General features: G+C 44.4%; 1 protein-coding gene across 3 annotated transcripts; it reads left to right on the forward strand.

The window, feature by feature from the left end:
* The first annotated feature begins 15 nt into the window (after positions 1-15).
* LOC144475720 (uncharacterized) lies at positions 16-11,863 on the forward strand. Of its 3 annotated transcripts, none has more exons than XR_013494913.1 (3): positions 16-762; positions 5,138-6,633; positions 8,760-11,863. XR_013494913.1 is itself a non-coding variant. In XM_078191916.1 (2 exons), exons 1-2 carry the CDS (start codon positions 655-657, stop codon positions 5,429-5,431), a joined length of 402 nt encoding a protein of 133 aa, XP_078048042.1. In that variant the 5' UTR covers positions 17-654; the 3' UTR covers positions 5,432-5,570. The 3 variants fall into 3 exon arrangements, 1 of the variants encoding a protein (XP_078048042.1); XR_013494914.1 differs by lacking the exon at positions 8,760-11,863 and having other exon boundaries at positions 5,138-6,063; positions 6,422-6,925; XM_078191916.1 differs by lacking the exon at positions 8,760-11,863 and having other exon boundaries at positions 17-762; positions 5,138-5,570.
* Positions 11,864-16,130: the final 4,267 nt, after the last annotated feature.

Raw genomic sequence — 16,130 nt, forward strand, 5'->3', positions numbered from 1 at the left:
AAGCTTTTACACCTAACCACACGGCGGCCGGCGTGCTCATTCCGTAGCAGACAGCTGCCCATATCGGACGCGCGTGTATTCGAAAACGTCGTTGTTGGAAAAAGCAGCTCGCCGAGCTATACCGTGGAAACCGACACGGACGTGTATGCAGTTTTCCAGTCGACACTAGAGACCAACAACCAGTACCAACAGCAACTGCGCGACACGCGGATCAACAGATTAGTCAGCGGAAGACACTGACCCACGGAGACGCGTGAAAAAAAAAACAGAGAAAACGCCGAGACCACGGAAAACGAAATACGATCGATACACGAGAATATACGTTTTAACGAGGGGATAATCGGCGACCGTTGAGGCATCGCGAAATATTATTTTCGCGGAAGAGACACGGAGAGAGAGAGAGAGAGAGAAAATCGCGCGCGCTGTTCCCGCTGTGCAGGACCTGCGTCAACAAAAGGAACCAGAGACCAGTGAAGTCGAACGCGTTGTGCGAAACCCGCTCGGGGAAAACTGTACTCTCCTGGGTTTGAACTTTCCAGAGAAACGGAGGGAGAAAGACGGCGGCTAGAGGCGCGGAGCGTGAGAAAGGGAACGGGGCCTGCGAGAGGGACAAAGAGGAATAGAGTGCGCGCTGACGAGTGCCGGCTGATCGAGATGGCGTTTATGATGCCCGTGGTGAAAAACGAGTGGGACATTTACAAGACTAACCGCAACCGACGATCCTCGGAGTGCTCTAATCCCCAGGCATGTCGCAGCAGGAAGGTGAGTAACAGAGAGGAAAAAAAAGATATGTTTACCGTCCTTCTATCCTCTTTCATTAGGACTCGAACGAGTCCGGTTTTTCGAGTAACTGTTCCCGTTATTTCGAGGTCCGCGATCTAAAGCAATTTCTCCACGATGTACTTCACTTAACGAGGTATTACAGCGATCTATGATTGTCTCTCCGCTTACCTAAAGGACGCAGATTCACGCAGTCAGCTCGTAGCTCGATACGGGTCGACTCTTTCCGAACGAAGCATGCGGAGTTCATTGTGGACAGGAGTTTCATAACGTGGCAATGTTTATTATTGTACGGCAATGTCGTGTGTTCACGACAAACTTCAATCCAAGCGGACTTAACCTTCAATATAAGCGGGCACCGACCGCGTACGCATAATTTTCGTTTAGAATTCGCATCGATTCGTGAGTGCATTTTTTTCATTCAACATATGTATACAGGTAGAAAAATTACTGCTTTTACGATTATTAACGAATAACGAATCGACGGTTCTCTATGATTGCTCGTTTTCTTCGATTAAATTTTCCAGTTGCTGTGAATGGAAAATGACGATCGTGGGTTTGTGTACCTTGCTTCGAAAACAACGTGCCGAGGAGAACGTGCTACGACGACCGCTGTCACTTGTCGTCATAAGTACTGTTTATTCGAGTCGAGTATTAATCAGTATATACTTCGAGAAACGTGAGTGCTTGTTTCACGAGAAAGCCGTAAGCAGAAAAGCAATATTTAAAGCGCGAGATTAGATGTTAGAGTTGACAGCACGTTTCGTGACATTATGCAAACGATTAGTCCACTACAGGCTTTATGCGCTTATAACAAAAATAATTGATGCATTGTAATCATCGCATTAAAACGATCAAAGAATGAAATCAGTACTTATGTAGCTTTAGTAAAGTAAATAGCAGAAATATGGTACATTTTATAGTCACCACGTTTCTCGAAGTTTAATAAATTTATATAGAAGCCCATTCGAATGTTCGTACATTATATTGAGAGATGGGATATCTTCCTAATTTCAGGAACGAGCTAATTCGCGAAATCATAGAGGACAAGCGAACGGAACCGGTTTCTTTGCTGAGACATTGACGCGTGTCTCGTCCGAGGATCGTCAACGTATCCTTTCGATCGGTATTCAGGATCGTTCGCGCGAATGTTCAACATGCTTCAACCGGGAATACGTTGAGCGTGCCATATAGGATCGGTTGAATGTCGATTAAAAATAATTTCGCGCTTAGTCAGACGGTTCGATTAAGCGCAACGAAAGCTGTCCCGATAACGGATGACAAAACAGCCGCGGCTTTATTTCGACCGGCGGCTTGGGTGAGGTAACGCTTGTTGACAGTCTTACATCGCTGACCAAGACAACAGAAGAGACAACGCGTGACGATCTTCGCGTGGCTGGAACATAATCGCGGACTTTGACGATTTCACCGAGGCGAAACTAGGATCTCTGCGAGTCTAGGAACTTTGCTAAAATACGACGGGACTTGAAATTTATTCGTCACGGAAAGTTAAACAGTACTTCTATGTATAAATATCAATATTCGCGTTGTTATACAACGAAAACACTGTAGTCGAGGCTGTGGGAAATTTTCGATTCGTCATTGACTTCTTTATCGACTTCGTTATCGACAGTTTTAACGTTGATACGATTAGGCTGCGTATAATTGTTTTAACTGTCGGTCAGAGTCAAGGTTGCGCTTGACGCAAAAGCAAACTCTCCAGTTTCATGTTTGGAGCACAGGTTGCAGCCGAAACGTGTGGCGAACGCGAATCTAGACTTCGAGCAAATTACGGGAACAGTTTCTCGAGTGGTAAAACTAGGTTGATTTTCGAAATCGTATTATGCGTTTAATAGCTCATAATACGACTATAATTTCGTAGACCTCGATGATTTGAAGAATTTATGTAACAGTCAGCAATTATGTTAATGACCACGCGAAGGATGACATACAGAATACCATAGGTATGCGCACAATGACAACACAAGTTGGAAATGTCATTAGATTAGAATTACGAGAAACCAACAGTACGGTTGATTATAGTAAATTGTTGCACTGTGGTATTAGTTTGGCAATTAAGTGATTGCGGATCTTGTCAAACGTGTTCAAAGCACCTAATCTATATTATTTTCATATTTTTTGGACTTCTACCTTTAATTCAGCAAGAAGCAAAAGTTTCGAATTTCCCTTCTTAATTAAAATCCCCGATCGCTTCGTTGCCAACGCAGCAGATACGGACTCTAGTTTCACCTAAGCTAATATCATCGGCCAAACGCCTCTTCGCCGGTGTGACGTACGATTGCGCAACATCGATTCTCAATTTCATAATGCGCTGTGCATGACTTCTCTAGCCGGGGGATACCCTTATCGGATACCATTATTCGTGTCATAATCCAACGTGTCACTGATAACGGAATATCGTAGTTTTCATGGTCTAGATCGATCCGGTAAGATTTCCCGATTTTCTCGTTATCGATTAGTATTGCTCGCTTCGACGATCGAACGATTTCGCGAGATAGAAATGATTGCACCTTTTGCATTCTTTGGAGGCGTTCGCCGTAGCTTATCTTGGATCGCGAATAAACGAAGAAGTAGAAATTGATCTTGAATTTTATATCTCAGAACCGCGTTCTATAAATGTTTATTCAGTTATTCCAGAGCGTTATACAATCTAGATGCAATATGCGTGCACCGGTAGCTGGAGTTTTCACCGAGCGAGTTATTGAATCTTTTTTGTTATAGCGCGAGTTTCATAAATTTTAAGGCATCGTATTGAAAAATAGAGAGAGAAAGAGCGAGAGAGAGAGAGGGTGGAAGTTGTGCAGAACTGCGAATCATGTTAATCGATAACTACCGGCTCGAACAAGATAGTTATCGGTTCGCGTATTGCTCGGCGTGAAAATTACCGGTCTCGCACTGTTCTGGTGTTACACTTTCAATTACGAATACAATCGTGCAATGCTCTTTTCGAACAATCGTAGATTCCCTCTAAAAGCATCTGAAACTTCCTTTTTTATTAATATTATTAAATTTAATTAAACGTCGCTGTAACATTGACGCAGTTCAAAATATTGAATATTTAGATAAATATTGAATATTTAGATTGAATATAGAACATTTAGATTTAATACAGAATATTTAGATTTAATATAAAATATTTAGATTTAATATAGACTATTTATTAAAGATCAAGATAAATGAAAAAATCAGAGCCGATGCGCTGCTTGAAGTAGATTCGAAGCGACGCGAGATATCCATCGCGTGGAATTATCGCTACATTATCTCGATCTTCGCAGCGATCTTTATATAAATAAATTCACTTATCGTAGCGAATACAAAAGATGCAGAAATTTATGAAACATGAAATATACGGTATTTCCTATTCGCATCTCGCCGCGTTCGGAAACGTGCACGGAATACGGAAATCCAGCATATAAACGTGTACGGAAACAAATATATAAACGTGTACGGAACAAATATGTAAACTCTGGAATAGCGTACAGTGTGCGGTGTCGATGCAGCTCGAAATGGGCACAGACGCACAATGGGGGAATCGTTGCCGGTAATCCTTGCGTCAGGATATTATTTTCATGGGACGCACAAGGCCACGTGTCCAACGGATCGACCTGTGTTTTTGCGCGACACCACACACGTATTATGCAATTGCGCGTAACCCAGAGGGGAGGGGAAACTGCAGCGAGAAATATCAACGTGTCCCGGCGGTCACGGCGCACGTGCGCACGTGCGCGGGCTTTGATTATTTGATGCGATGAACTCGTTCGTGCCCGAGAAAAACGTCGCAGCAGGAAGATCGTCATCCGCTGCGGCTTGGTCTCCGAAGCACGACGGATTCGAAAGTCAACGCGCGCGCACCTTAAATCTTCGCGAGGCGCACACCGGTATAAATTGTAGAATCGAGGTGAAAGTAGACCGGTCTTCGCGTTTCTCGGCAGAAGCGAGCCTCGCCGATTAAATAAGACGACGGGAACGCTCAATGACCGTGTGCATAACGACTTTCGATTCATTGACCGTTCGAATACTGGGAAATTAACCTGCGGGCATTTGCAATTAACCCTTTCGCTACGGCAGGGTTTGACACCGGCCGTACGGTACGAATTTACTTACGTTCTTTTCAATTTCGTTCCCTAACCCAATAAAACGTTACTATTCTTACGAAATTCCAAAATAATAGTCAACTTATTTCCCTCCGGTCTCCTTGCTCGTTCAGAAACAAAGAAAACCGATTAATCCTAACTACGATAAACAATCTATCCCCAAAGAACCAAAGAAAAATCGGCGACGTCCAAAGATCGCCGCCAAGTCTCTAATAAAGGGAAATTCCCGTGTCTGATTGCAGGTGTCGGAGTGTTCAAAGTCGGAGGGTCCGTCGCTGTCGACGTCGCCGGGCTCGGACTTCTTGACGTCTCCCGCACACCGTTCGGTGCCGCTCACCTCCCGACATTTCTCGAGGACGTCCTCGAGGGCGTCGCAGTCGTCGTTGCAGAGCCCGAGCAAGAGCACCGGCTCGTCGCCGCCGAAGACCGGCAGCTCGAACTCCCTGAACAAGTTCCACAATCGGCTGGTGGACAAGCTGAAGAGGTCGTTGAGGAAGGCGGAGGAGTGCGGCGAGGACCAGAGGAACTTGTCGTGAAACAGTCAGGGGGTTTTGGGCCGGCCACCGATTCCCGGCTCGAAACCGATCGAGATCCGACGTACCTCCGCGCCCGTCGCCGCGAACGAGGGGAGGAACGAGGCGGTGGCACGGTCGTGCCCGGATCCGCCGGCGTCGGCATGGTAGACAAAACCCTGGCTGGAAGATGACAAACACGAGGACGAAGAAGAAGAAGAAGAAGAAGATATGAAGAAGGGGAAGATATGAAGAAGACGAAGATATGAAGGAGACGAAGATAGAGAAAGAGAAGAAGTTAGACAAGAAGAAGAAGAAGATATGAAGAAGATAGAGACGGAGAAGAAGAGAAAGCGCGAGACGATCGCGAAGATGTCCGCGCGCGTCGTTCGCCGGTGAAGATCAGGTTAATTCCATAGCATGGTTGACCACGTGACCACGACGAAGAGAACGTAACGCCACGAAGTCGAGGAGAACTTCGACGATCGCACCGAAAGATCAACGAAGAGCCGATCTCGCCGCGGTTAGAAGGTCAAGAAACAGCTCTCCGGTCTCCTCGAGGAAGAGAGAGAGAGAGGCAGGCCTCGGGTACGCGGTGATCAAAGGAAGGACCCGTGCGGCAGCTGTGGGCATCTCGAGCTGTTATAACGTAACCAGTAGGTTGCCGTGTGTGCTCTCTTCTCTAGGTTTCTCCTCACACGCAAAACCGCGAGATAGAACGAAAGTATTCTGTGTTCCTTTCAACCCCCTTTTTCGGCACGTTGCTCGCACGGAGGACGAACGCAAAAAAAAACCCGACGCAGTACAGGCTAGCCGAGGACGGATAAACGGGGCATTAAATCGGATTTCCCGTGTTTAGTTTCCAAAAAAAAAAAAAAAAAAAAAAAACAAAACGAGAGAGTCGATGCACGCTCGCGGCTACCCTTCCTAAAAAAAACCAAAACCCGCCTGATCTATCTAAATCTCGCGAGACTCCAAGCTGATTCCTTTGGATAACTGTGAGAATCTGTTTAGGACGTTGGGGAAGAGGAATGATTAGAGCGCGGCTTCTCCGTGAAGAGGAGAAGGAGGGAGAAAGAAGACGGAGGAAGATGAAGTAATCCTCGAGCCGACTGCAGCTTCTTTGCGGGCTGTTTGTAGTAGGATCACGATGGGGAGTTCGTGACGGTGAATCAACGAAGAAGATGGGAGACGAAGTGAACCCGCGAAGAATCCAGCGAAAAGAGGTACATAATAGCGACGGGATAGTCGTCGCTCCGGGGTTGCACGTTCTATATGTGTACGTACAGTAGAATCGCGTGGGCGCGCGCGCGCGCGCGCGACTGTCGCGAGGGGTTCATGGCCAGTCGGGATCGATAGTGGATCTCAATATGTCCGGACCTAATGAAACAAGAATGCTAGTTCCTTCGTTGTATATTATCGCGCGTATTAGAGTTCTACCGGCGAGTTTCTATGACTGACACACGCTTGACACGAGTACACATTGCTTTGCGCTCTTTTTACGGTCGATTCGGAGGGGGGGGGGGGGGGGGGGGGGGGGGGGGGGAGGGGACGTTGCTCCGGGAACAGAGACACGGTGCTGTCCATTGTCAGTATTCATTTCGTACGTGTACAGAGCGATTGTCAAGATGTAATCGAAGGGCTGAAGTTGAATTAGATTGTTGGGTCCGATAACAGGACGAGAGGACCCAATGTTTCGGTGTTAACACTGGACGGCACTGATCTGTTTGACTACGGAGTTCGGTCTCGTGGCAGAGTAGGGGACTTAACTACGACAAAGCGAAGGATCCCGGAGCTTGTTGATCGACGCCGCTGCCGTAGGTTTCTGTTGCGCGCGGATCTTCTCGTTGCTCGGATAACTGATACTTTTTGTTTCATTTTGTTCCGTTGATGAAACTTTCTCGTTTTCGAAGGATTAAGACTATATATGGAACTAGACACGGTGTACAAAGAGCATCGAAAGCAAAGTAAAAACAGGTAATTGTTCAAAATGATTCACGTGGCATTAGAGTTCACATCTTGTATGCATCCAAGATGTATTAGTGTATATACACTGATGGATCATCGTGTTTCTCATTTCTTAAAACAATAGTCTGCGCACGTTGTCTGGGCATTATCGAAATATCTGTAATTAAATTTGCATTCTAGAAATTAAACATTTTCGCATATTGGTTGATGTCGAATTAAACAGTCAAGTTAAAACAGTCTATTCTCCAAATCATAGATACGATATCGTGCTAGCATAAATTCACTGTCGTGCAGCTGATTTCTCTTTGCTTCGGACAAACAATTTGAAGCCGTGTCTATACAGTACCATGTAGTCTAACGGACAGAGAGACAGAGATACCGAAGCAGAGCGACGGCAACCGGAAGCGCTCGTTCATATCGTTAAGATTATTACTTGCTACCTTCTCGAGGGGGATGTGTGCGCGTGTTTGCGAAAACTCCGATTGGAACGTGTTCCGTGGGCCGCGAATACGTGTGCGGACGCGATCGTTGCACACAGAGAGACACGGACACACGTCGGTAACGAGAGGCTATAGGTGAGCCAGCGAGAGAACGGAAGCCTAAGCGGAAGACTTAACTTTTTAACCGCGTTCGGAGCGCGATTAGTCGTACTTATTATACCCGTAAATATTTATCCATGTTTTGTTCGATTCGAGGTCGGGCCTGTTACACCGGGCTAATTTGCTTGACACGTTCAGCGCCGCGTCAGTCAAATATGGACGACGCTAATTTCTGACCAATATTGAAAATTCATTTTTATTGCAATATATCTCAACAAACTGTATTTGATTAGAATATTTCGGACGCGAAAGAGTTCGAATGCCATCAGACCCCTAAGAAAAACATGAACTTTTTAGTATCGCTTTAATGAATTAAATTGCTTTAACTATGACTGATTATCGGCGCTGAACGCGTCAAGAGACCCGCGAAATTTGGATCATCGAGGCAGTCACCGTTAACTAGAAACTCTCTCCGCTGTTCACCCGTTTTCATTTTCTTTCGCGCGCATACGAACGTTATTGTTTCCCGAGTGTATCAGCTTCTGTCCCGTGGCAGCTTAAACGATTCGTGTTTTACGGGAAGCCACGAAGGTAAAATGAGATTCGAGCCATCGCGACACGATTACTTTCCCGCGAGCATCTCGTTTTTCATCGTCGAACACGTTTCACGCAGGCTTCTCTCCGTGGCAAATATAATTTCACATCGAACAATTGGTGTTTTCCCAGAGTAACTCTACGGAACGTTGCACAAGAAATAACACATGTATATTGTCCGTTGTATTCATTGCGCGCTCGTTTTCCGAGCGTTGAAAAAAACTGTTCTTTTTCTGTTTGTGACTGCGTAGATATCGGATCCCACGGTATCGTTTTCACGCGAACCGGAAGCGTTCACGGAAGACGATCTAGACGAAGAGAGAGAGAGAGAGAAAGAGAGAGACCTTCCGTCGAAGAGAATATAAGATTCTATAAGACGATCATGGCAACGCGCCGGTGGTGCATCGTGTTGGCGCTTGCCCCCCTCTCTCTGTCCCGCGAAACCCGAGGTATTCGATCCTGTGCTAATTCGATTAATCGTTCAACGAAGCATTTGTTGATTTCCTTGTTCAGTACGAGCGCGCTTTTTGTCGTTTCGTGGAGTTCGATGGATCCGACGATTTCGAATCTCCGGAATTCGAACGAATCCGGGTGCGATCTTTCGATCCAAGGAAAACACTCACGGGAGGAAGGTGTTCTCGAAATTCGGACGCAGAGCGAAGTCGTTCGCGAGAAACTGCAAAAATTCGCAGCCAAAAAAAAGCCATTAAGTTTCCACGTTTGGTTAAGTTTCCAGCGTTCGTTTGTTGATCGATCGGTTTCGCGTACGATCATTTGTTTCGATCGATGCCCGTTCAATTGGTCAGTATTAAATTTTACCGCGACATCTTCTGCGTCCGCGTAATCTCTTAGTTCCTCTTTTGCTCGCGCGCGCGCGCGCGCGCGTTCTTATGATATCGTTTTACGAAATTTTACGGAAGTGGGAGCAATTTAAGCGATACCGCGTGTAACTCTGTGATACCGTAAGCTATAAGGTAGAATTATTTTGCAACGATCAAAGAAAACGAAACTACAAAAGAAAAAAAAAAAAAGAAAATAGAGAAAAAGAAAAGTAAGAGACGAGAAGTAGATGCGAGGGAAAAGGTCGTGGGGAAAGAGAGAAACGGGAGAACGGTTTCGTCGTCGCGACGAAGATTTTCGCGCGGGCGCTTCGATGTTTCTCCGTCGATCGGCGCCGCGGATCTTTCTTTTGTTTTCAGGGACGGTGGCGGGGACACGTTCTTTCCTCGTTTCCGGCCACCGGGACAGGAACGAGCAGAGAACCGAGGCGATCGAACGAATACTTTTTCACGGCTTTCCGGGTCGAGCGTCGATGGCTGGCTCGTGATTTGGCGTGAGTGAATCACCATTGTACAATACTTATTCGGCTGTATTCGACTAAAAGTTCGAGTAAAAATACGAACATACGGCGACGAAAAGTACGGCGCTTTCGTAGCCGACTACGTTTCGCCTCGTAGCACAACAGAGAACAATAGCGCTCCCCCGTCTCTCGCGAGATTAACGACAATTTCAACGATTCCATGGACTACGAAATTTTAGCGTAAAGGGTTAAAGAAAAAAAAGAAGCGAGCGATGGGAAGAGAGTACTCGCGAGAGATGGGTATAATCGACGCGGACAACTGTTGCCGTTTACACGTAAGACTGCTTTAGAGACACCGAGAGGAAAATACATTTATAAAGTAAGAAAACACGAGATGGAAAACTCAGAAGAAAAAAGAAAAAAAAAAGTTGTATTACCGATTACACACACTGTGGTGCTGGACGGGTGGCGTCTCGGGGGTTGTCGATGGCGCCGAAGGGGGGTTTCGTTAACCCTCTTCGTCGCCACGTTCCCGCGTCACCCGTCGGACAAGAATTTGTACTGAAACGGAGAAATTAGAGACGGCGTTGCGAGAATTTAGCGATCGACGAGATAATACGATCTATTTATTACGGCGGCTTCCAACCGCGGAGTAAACGTGGATCCGGCCACACCCACCCCCCTGGTTTCCTGGCTTTTTTATAGTATTATTATATATTACATAGTACTATTATAGTATTTAATCTTGTTGATTTTGTAGAAGTTACGCGGGGCAGGTTTGTTGTTCGTTTCAGACATCGAGAATTATAAAGAGCTTCGAATTGTAAAAAAGCACCTATAAAACCGCTCGTGCTGGTTGGTTATATTCCTGTTTCTATTAGACCCGGGCCACATTCACTCCACGGTCGCGATGCTCGCGCGATTACAAAGCTATATATATATATAAATATTATATGAAATATATTATATATAAAAATATATATATATATTATATACATACACAACTTAAACACATATATGTATATTTATTATTCGACGACTCGACTATTTTTTGTATTAATATTTCAAGTACTTTATAATTATTCGTTGTACCTCACTCCGGGACATTTTGAGCTGATTTTTAGCGCGTGGCTGAGGAGACGAAAGGACCGGTTTTTCTTTTCTTTTTTTTTCTTTTTATTTTCTACGCGTAGATTCTTGTTAAATTTTTCACGGAGTTTACTTCTTCCGGTTACAAGAACTCGAGCGTTATGCGAAATCGATTCTGCTGGTATATACATATATACACGTCGCTAGAACAAATTGCCAATTAGAGAGAGTCCTTTCATCCTCATCCATGACGATTGAATGTCACTGCCAAAATCCCTCAGGATTTCGAGAGACGGGAAATTGTGGCGCGCTAAACCGACCGACCGACCGGCCGCCATGTTTCTTTTTCTGGGCAGTCGGTCTCTCGTCGTCATTTTACGGCGCCGTCACCGAGCGCTCCCTCATCATCTACTCCCGTTTTTTCTTTTTTTTATTCCGACGTAATTTATTTCTCCGTTCGATTCGGTCTCGTTTCTTTTTTCTCTCGTGACGGCGTTCATCGAAAGGGCGTATACACCCCCTCCCCCTCCTCCCCCCTCCCTGTGACAGTCTTTTCTCTCGAACCCCTTCATCCTCCGAATAGAAATATTTCCGCGACGAAATATTTTGATACAGAGGAGAACGCTCTCTTCGTTCGTCGAGAAAGTCCCGCGGATTCGGAAATTCGAGGCGAGATATTCTGTTGTTTTTCTTTCTCTTTTTTCTTTTTTTTCTTTCGTTGAATGGAAACGTAGGCGAGAGCAGCCGTGCACATTCCAACGACGAGATCTTCACTGACGCGCATACTTGTAACGAAATAAAGAATAAAAAAGAAAAAATCTGTTAGAGTTTGATAAGATATTTCACGACGCGACGATAATAAGATGACTAATATATCTGAAGTTTGAAAGCTTAAACTAGACTCGGTTTATCGATTATTATGTATCGTGATTTTTATGTCATGTTCAATAAATGAGTTTTAAAGTATCCACGCTTTTGTCTACCAAGTGAATCCCCTTCAACTAATTAGCGCGGTGCGGATCGAAATGCAATGAGGAATTACGATTGTTTCCTCCGATTGCGTGGGTAGTGGGCGATCTTCAGACAGGAATTGATAATAATGTTCAGAGATTGATAATCGAGATCTTCGTTGTACATCTCTGTACAATTGTAACCTGATTGTATAAATCCATGTTGAGTCATTGCTGGTAATAGAATATTTTAATTATTCGATTCGAGTCACTGTAATATTTTGTCGATCGGATCTTAGCCCCTTGCGCTATAATCACGACACAGACTCGTGACAAAGATATCGTGCTAGATCCAGTAAATAGGAATATTATCTAAATTGAATCCTTTAAATTGAAATTAAATCTGATTCTCCTGTTATTAAAGTATATTAACGAAAGTAAATAAAGACAATTGGAGAAACGAAAATTGCTTGGTCCTATTAGGGATGAATAAGACGTAATCAACGCAGCGAGAAAGGTATCGCATTCCAAGGGGTTAAAAGTTTAATTTTCGTTAATAAATTGTTAGAACGTTGGCTTCAGTTCTTTCTACTAGAAAAGACTGATCAGATTTACCAACGAGAACTATTGCCAATTTTCGTTTGTTATTCGAGCGCCGCTTGGTTCTTCGTCCTTAACTTAGTTCCAACAATGGCGCACAGCCTCAAGGCTTGCGAAATATTCAAATACTAATTCCCGTGTAATGAGTCACGCGAGCCGCATCTAAAATTACTGCGGATGATCGTTAAAGCCGTCGGACGACACGCAAAAAAGAGAACGCTATCTGAATCTGGCAATGCTCTATGATTCACATTCGAAGCAATTATCGAACCCGTCCCGCAGATAGCGCCGCCGCCATCTTGCCGGGATCACAGAAAATTGATGTAACCGGGGAGACATAACTTCGCGATCGAAACTAAATACCTCGCGGTAAATAATATCATATAATAAATTTAACAATATATCATATTATACGATATATTAAATTGTTTAAAATTCATCGCCAATTTAAGGAGATTCATTTGGAGTTAATAAAGTTCAATATTCCTTCGAGATATTATAAATCCAAGAACACTGATCACATTCATGAAACGTATGCTAATTGAAGCATCCATCTTCGATGAAAGGAAAATGAAAGCCTTTGAATCGCGTGGCTTTCCAAGCAGTTTCTTCAATTTTTCTTGAATTTCCCGTCATCGCTTCCCGTTTTCTTTCAGGAGATTCGAATCATTTTTAATTACGGCCCGCAAATAACGCGCTCAGTTATCGATTGGCCGGTTAATTTTAACGAACGCGCGTCGACCGCGACGGAAGAGCGGCGACCGTCGACGGTTCGCGCGTTCCCAGCCGGGAAGCTCCGAGAACTAGCTAAGCAAATCGATATCCACCCGGCTATGAGAAAAATAAAAGAACGTCCTAGAGTTCGTTAAACCAGACCCACCGCCGGCTATGAAAAAGAGAACTTCCCCGCGAACTACTCACGTGATTCGATCGCCGAGCTTATATCGTATATGTATATATATATATATTTTTTTCTCGAGCCGCGCCACTGGAAAAAAAGCGTTTTCTTCGTGTTTAAAGAGCGCCGCGCTTATCTGCGCGAAAGCGTAATAACGCGAATTATGTCGCAACGTGTGCGCCGGTCGCGATTATCTCGCGATACACACAGACGCGAACGGAGATCGGTTATGGCGACCGTGATTCTTCGAACTACACTTTCGATTCTGCATCGGTGTTTCAGTTCGTTAATTTGTCGTCGACGATATTCGATCGTGTTCCTCGGATTACGGTATATCGTGACGATAAGCATGTATCTTACTTGCACACCTTCATTACGGAGCACTATGTTTATTCGCAAACGTAAGATTTGTCTCGGCCGACTTTACTAGCTAAAATTCAAATATAGCGTAAAATAAATAACAGCGTAAGTTAAAACATCCTCGGCTCTGAATAATAATTTTATATTGCAGTCGTCGCGAGAGTCGATTTATTTAAAATCGTGTTATAGTGTTGATAATTAATAAAACCGAAGGAAAGGCAGCACTATGTTATAAATGAAATTTTTATTGGCCGTCTGTGTATCTTTTTAAAATTGTCACGACGTCTATGAAAACGGTACTTCTCGTCGCTTTTGATCGCCTATTGCGTCAACGGTGCACCTGAGCGTACCGCGCGCAGACCTTCCAGAACTTTCGACGTTCCTTAGCAATGGCTCGGCTCGTATTCCTCGCACGCGCAGAGAATAGGCCACCGGTAACTCTGCGATCGAGAAGACGCAATACTTTCAGGTGTCGCCGTCATTCGTCAGCGTGAAATCATCGTTGCGCATCAAGATACAAAATCTGACCGTAATATATCTTCGTCGCGGATCAAAATATAAAATTAGACCGTGTGATACGCGCGGTCGCGCCCTGCCCCTTATCGACAGCTTTTCATATATAGATAAGGCGTACCAGGGATTACGCAATCGGGATTCGGTAGTAATCCGTGTCACGCAACGCGGTCCGCGTTTACGATCGGCCGGAAACATTGAATCGACGAGTCGTCTTATCCGGGGATTAGGCCACGGGACTAATCAATGCTCCGTAATCGAATAAAATGCAAGCTTGAGCGGATATCAGATAACAAAAGAATCGGAGGGATCGATGTGCGGCGAAAAATTGCGTAGAAACAGGATTATGGATGTTGAGGGGAATAAAGTAAGAACCGACGAGTTGAGAGAGTCGAGAGAATTAAGAGAGTTGGGAGAGTTAATAGGAGTGAGAGTGTTGATAGTGCGTTGATAGAGTTAAAAGAGTTGAAAGAGTTGAGAAAATCGAGAGAGTTGAGATTGTTGATAGAGTTGAAAGAGTTGAGAAAATCGAGAGACTCGAGATTGTTGATAGAGTTGAAAGAGTTGAGAAAATCGAGAGTCCTGAGAGTGTTGATAGAGTTAAGAGCGTTGAGAAAGTTTAGCAAATTAAAAGAATTAAGATTGTTGAGAGAGGTGTTGATAGAATGAAAAAAGAGAATTGAGAAAGTTGAGAGTGTTGAAGGAATTGAAAGAATTAAAAGAATTTACTGAGTTGGGAGAATTGCGAGAACCGAGAGTGTTGAGAAAGTTGATTAATTGAGAGAATTAGTAGATTTGAGAGAGTTGACAGTATAGAGAGAATTGAGAGAGTTGTGAGAGTGGTAGAGCTGAGAGAATCAGCAGAGTCGAGTCTCTGTTGCGTCAGGCGAGGACTGCGATGGAATTTCATAATCGACGACCGCGTGATTTCAAGGGGAGATTCCTTCGTTCTATCTGTGACAAAGATCGATGGATCTTCTTTTATCCACTCTTTACAAGAACCTATTATTACGATCATCTACATCAGTTGCACTAAACTTAAAAAGCAAGAAGACCAACACTTGTACACGGAGTTATACATTTGCATATAAATGAAATCAAACGTTTCAGTGTCTGACTGTAGACACACGAGAAGTCCTAATCTACTGAATCTACGCTGGATATCATTTCAAAATGGGATCGATAGTTTTCATCGAAAAGAAACGCGTCGGCGTCGTAACCCATTGGTTCAGCAGTATACAGGGAAAAAGTCATCGACCGAGTATAGAGAAAGAATAGAAGTTTCGGAAGCTTCGATGGCGGAGTTGACCTGGAACACGGGAATGCGACGTTCTCGCTGTGGCGTCGGGCGGCGGGATCGATTACGAACGCCGCGAAAGAATTTCGCGATTGAATTCGGCTTGATTTAGCCAGCGAGGAAATGGTTGCACGGTTGAATCGTGCAACGATTACTATACCACCGGAATGCGAGTAAACAGTGGTTGCGTTATAATCTGATTTTGACTTGCGAAGGAATCCTCCTCCGGTGATTGATAGCCTTCCGTCATTGACGAAACTGTGCTGTTGCGTAGATCTATTACGCGGTTAGCTTGCAGACTCTTTAAACAATCTGAACAATTTCGTGCAATGTTTTATTTAACCGAGGTGAAATTGATAATTTCTCTTTAAACAATATTCGCAGAAATTCATAGGCACAAAGGTTTGCCTTTTTACCTTTTTTTAAGGGTTGATCTCAACTTTAAAGTGAAAATCGAGAAAAGGAAGAACGCGAGTGTTCCAGTGATTTCTGGAACTAGTCACGACGGCAGTACAGACAGCTGGGACACCTGGAGAGAAGAGTTGGCCGATCGTCGATCCACAAGCAACGAGTAGTTCGCGGTTGGTTACGCCAATGGTTTTCGCGGATGGAAAT

This window comes from Augochlora pura, chromosome 2 (assembly GCF_028453695.1).
Source record: "Augochlora pura isolate Apur16 chromosome 2, APUR_v2.2.1, whole genome shotgun sequence".
In the NCBI taxonomy this organism is placed as follows: domain Eukaryota; kingdom Metazoa; phylum Arthropoda; class Insecta; order Hymenoptera; family Halictidae; genus Augochlora; species Augochlora pura.

What these genes read in the sequence shown, in the direction of transcription:
- LOC144475720 (XM_078191916.1), top strand. Translation starts at nt 655, where the DNA reads ATGGCGTTTATGATGCCCGTGGTGAAAAACGAGTGGGACATTTACAAG. An exon ending in AGGCATGTCGCAGCAGGAAG is followed by an intron (nt 763 to 5,137) that starts GTGAGTAACAGA and finishes GTCTGATTGCAG; the next exon opens with GTGTCGGAGTGTTCAAAGTC.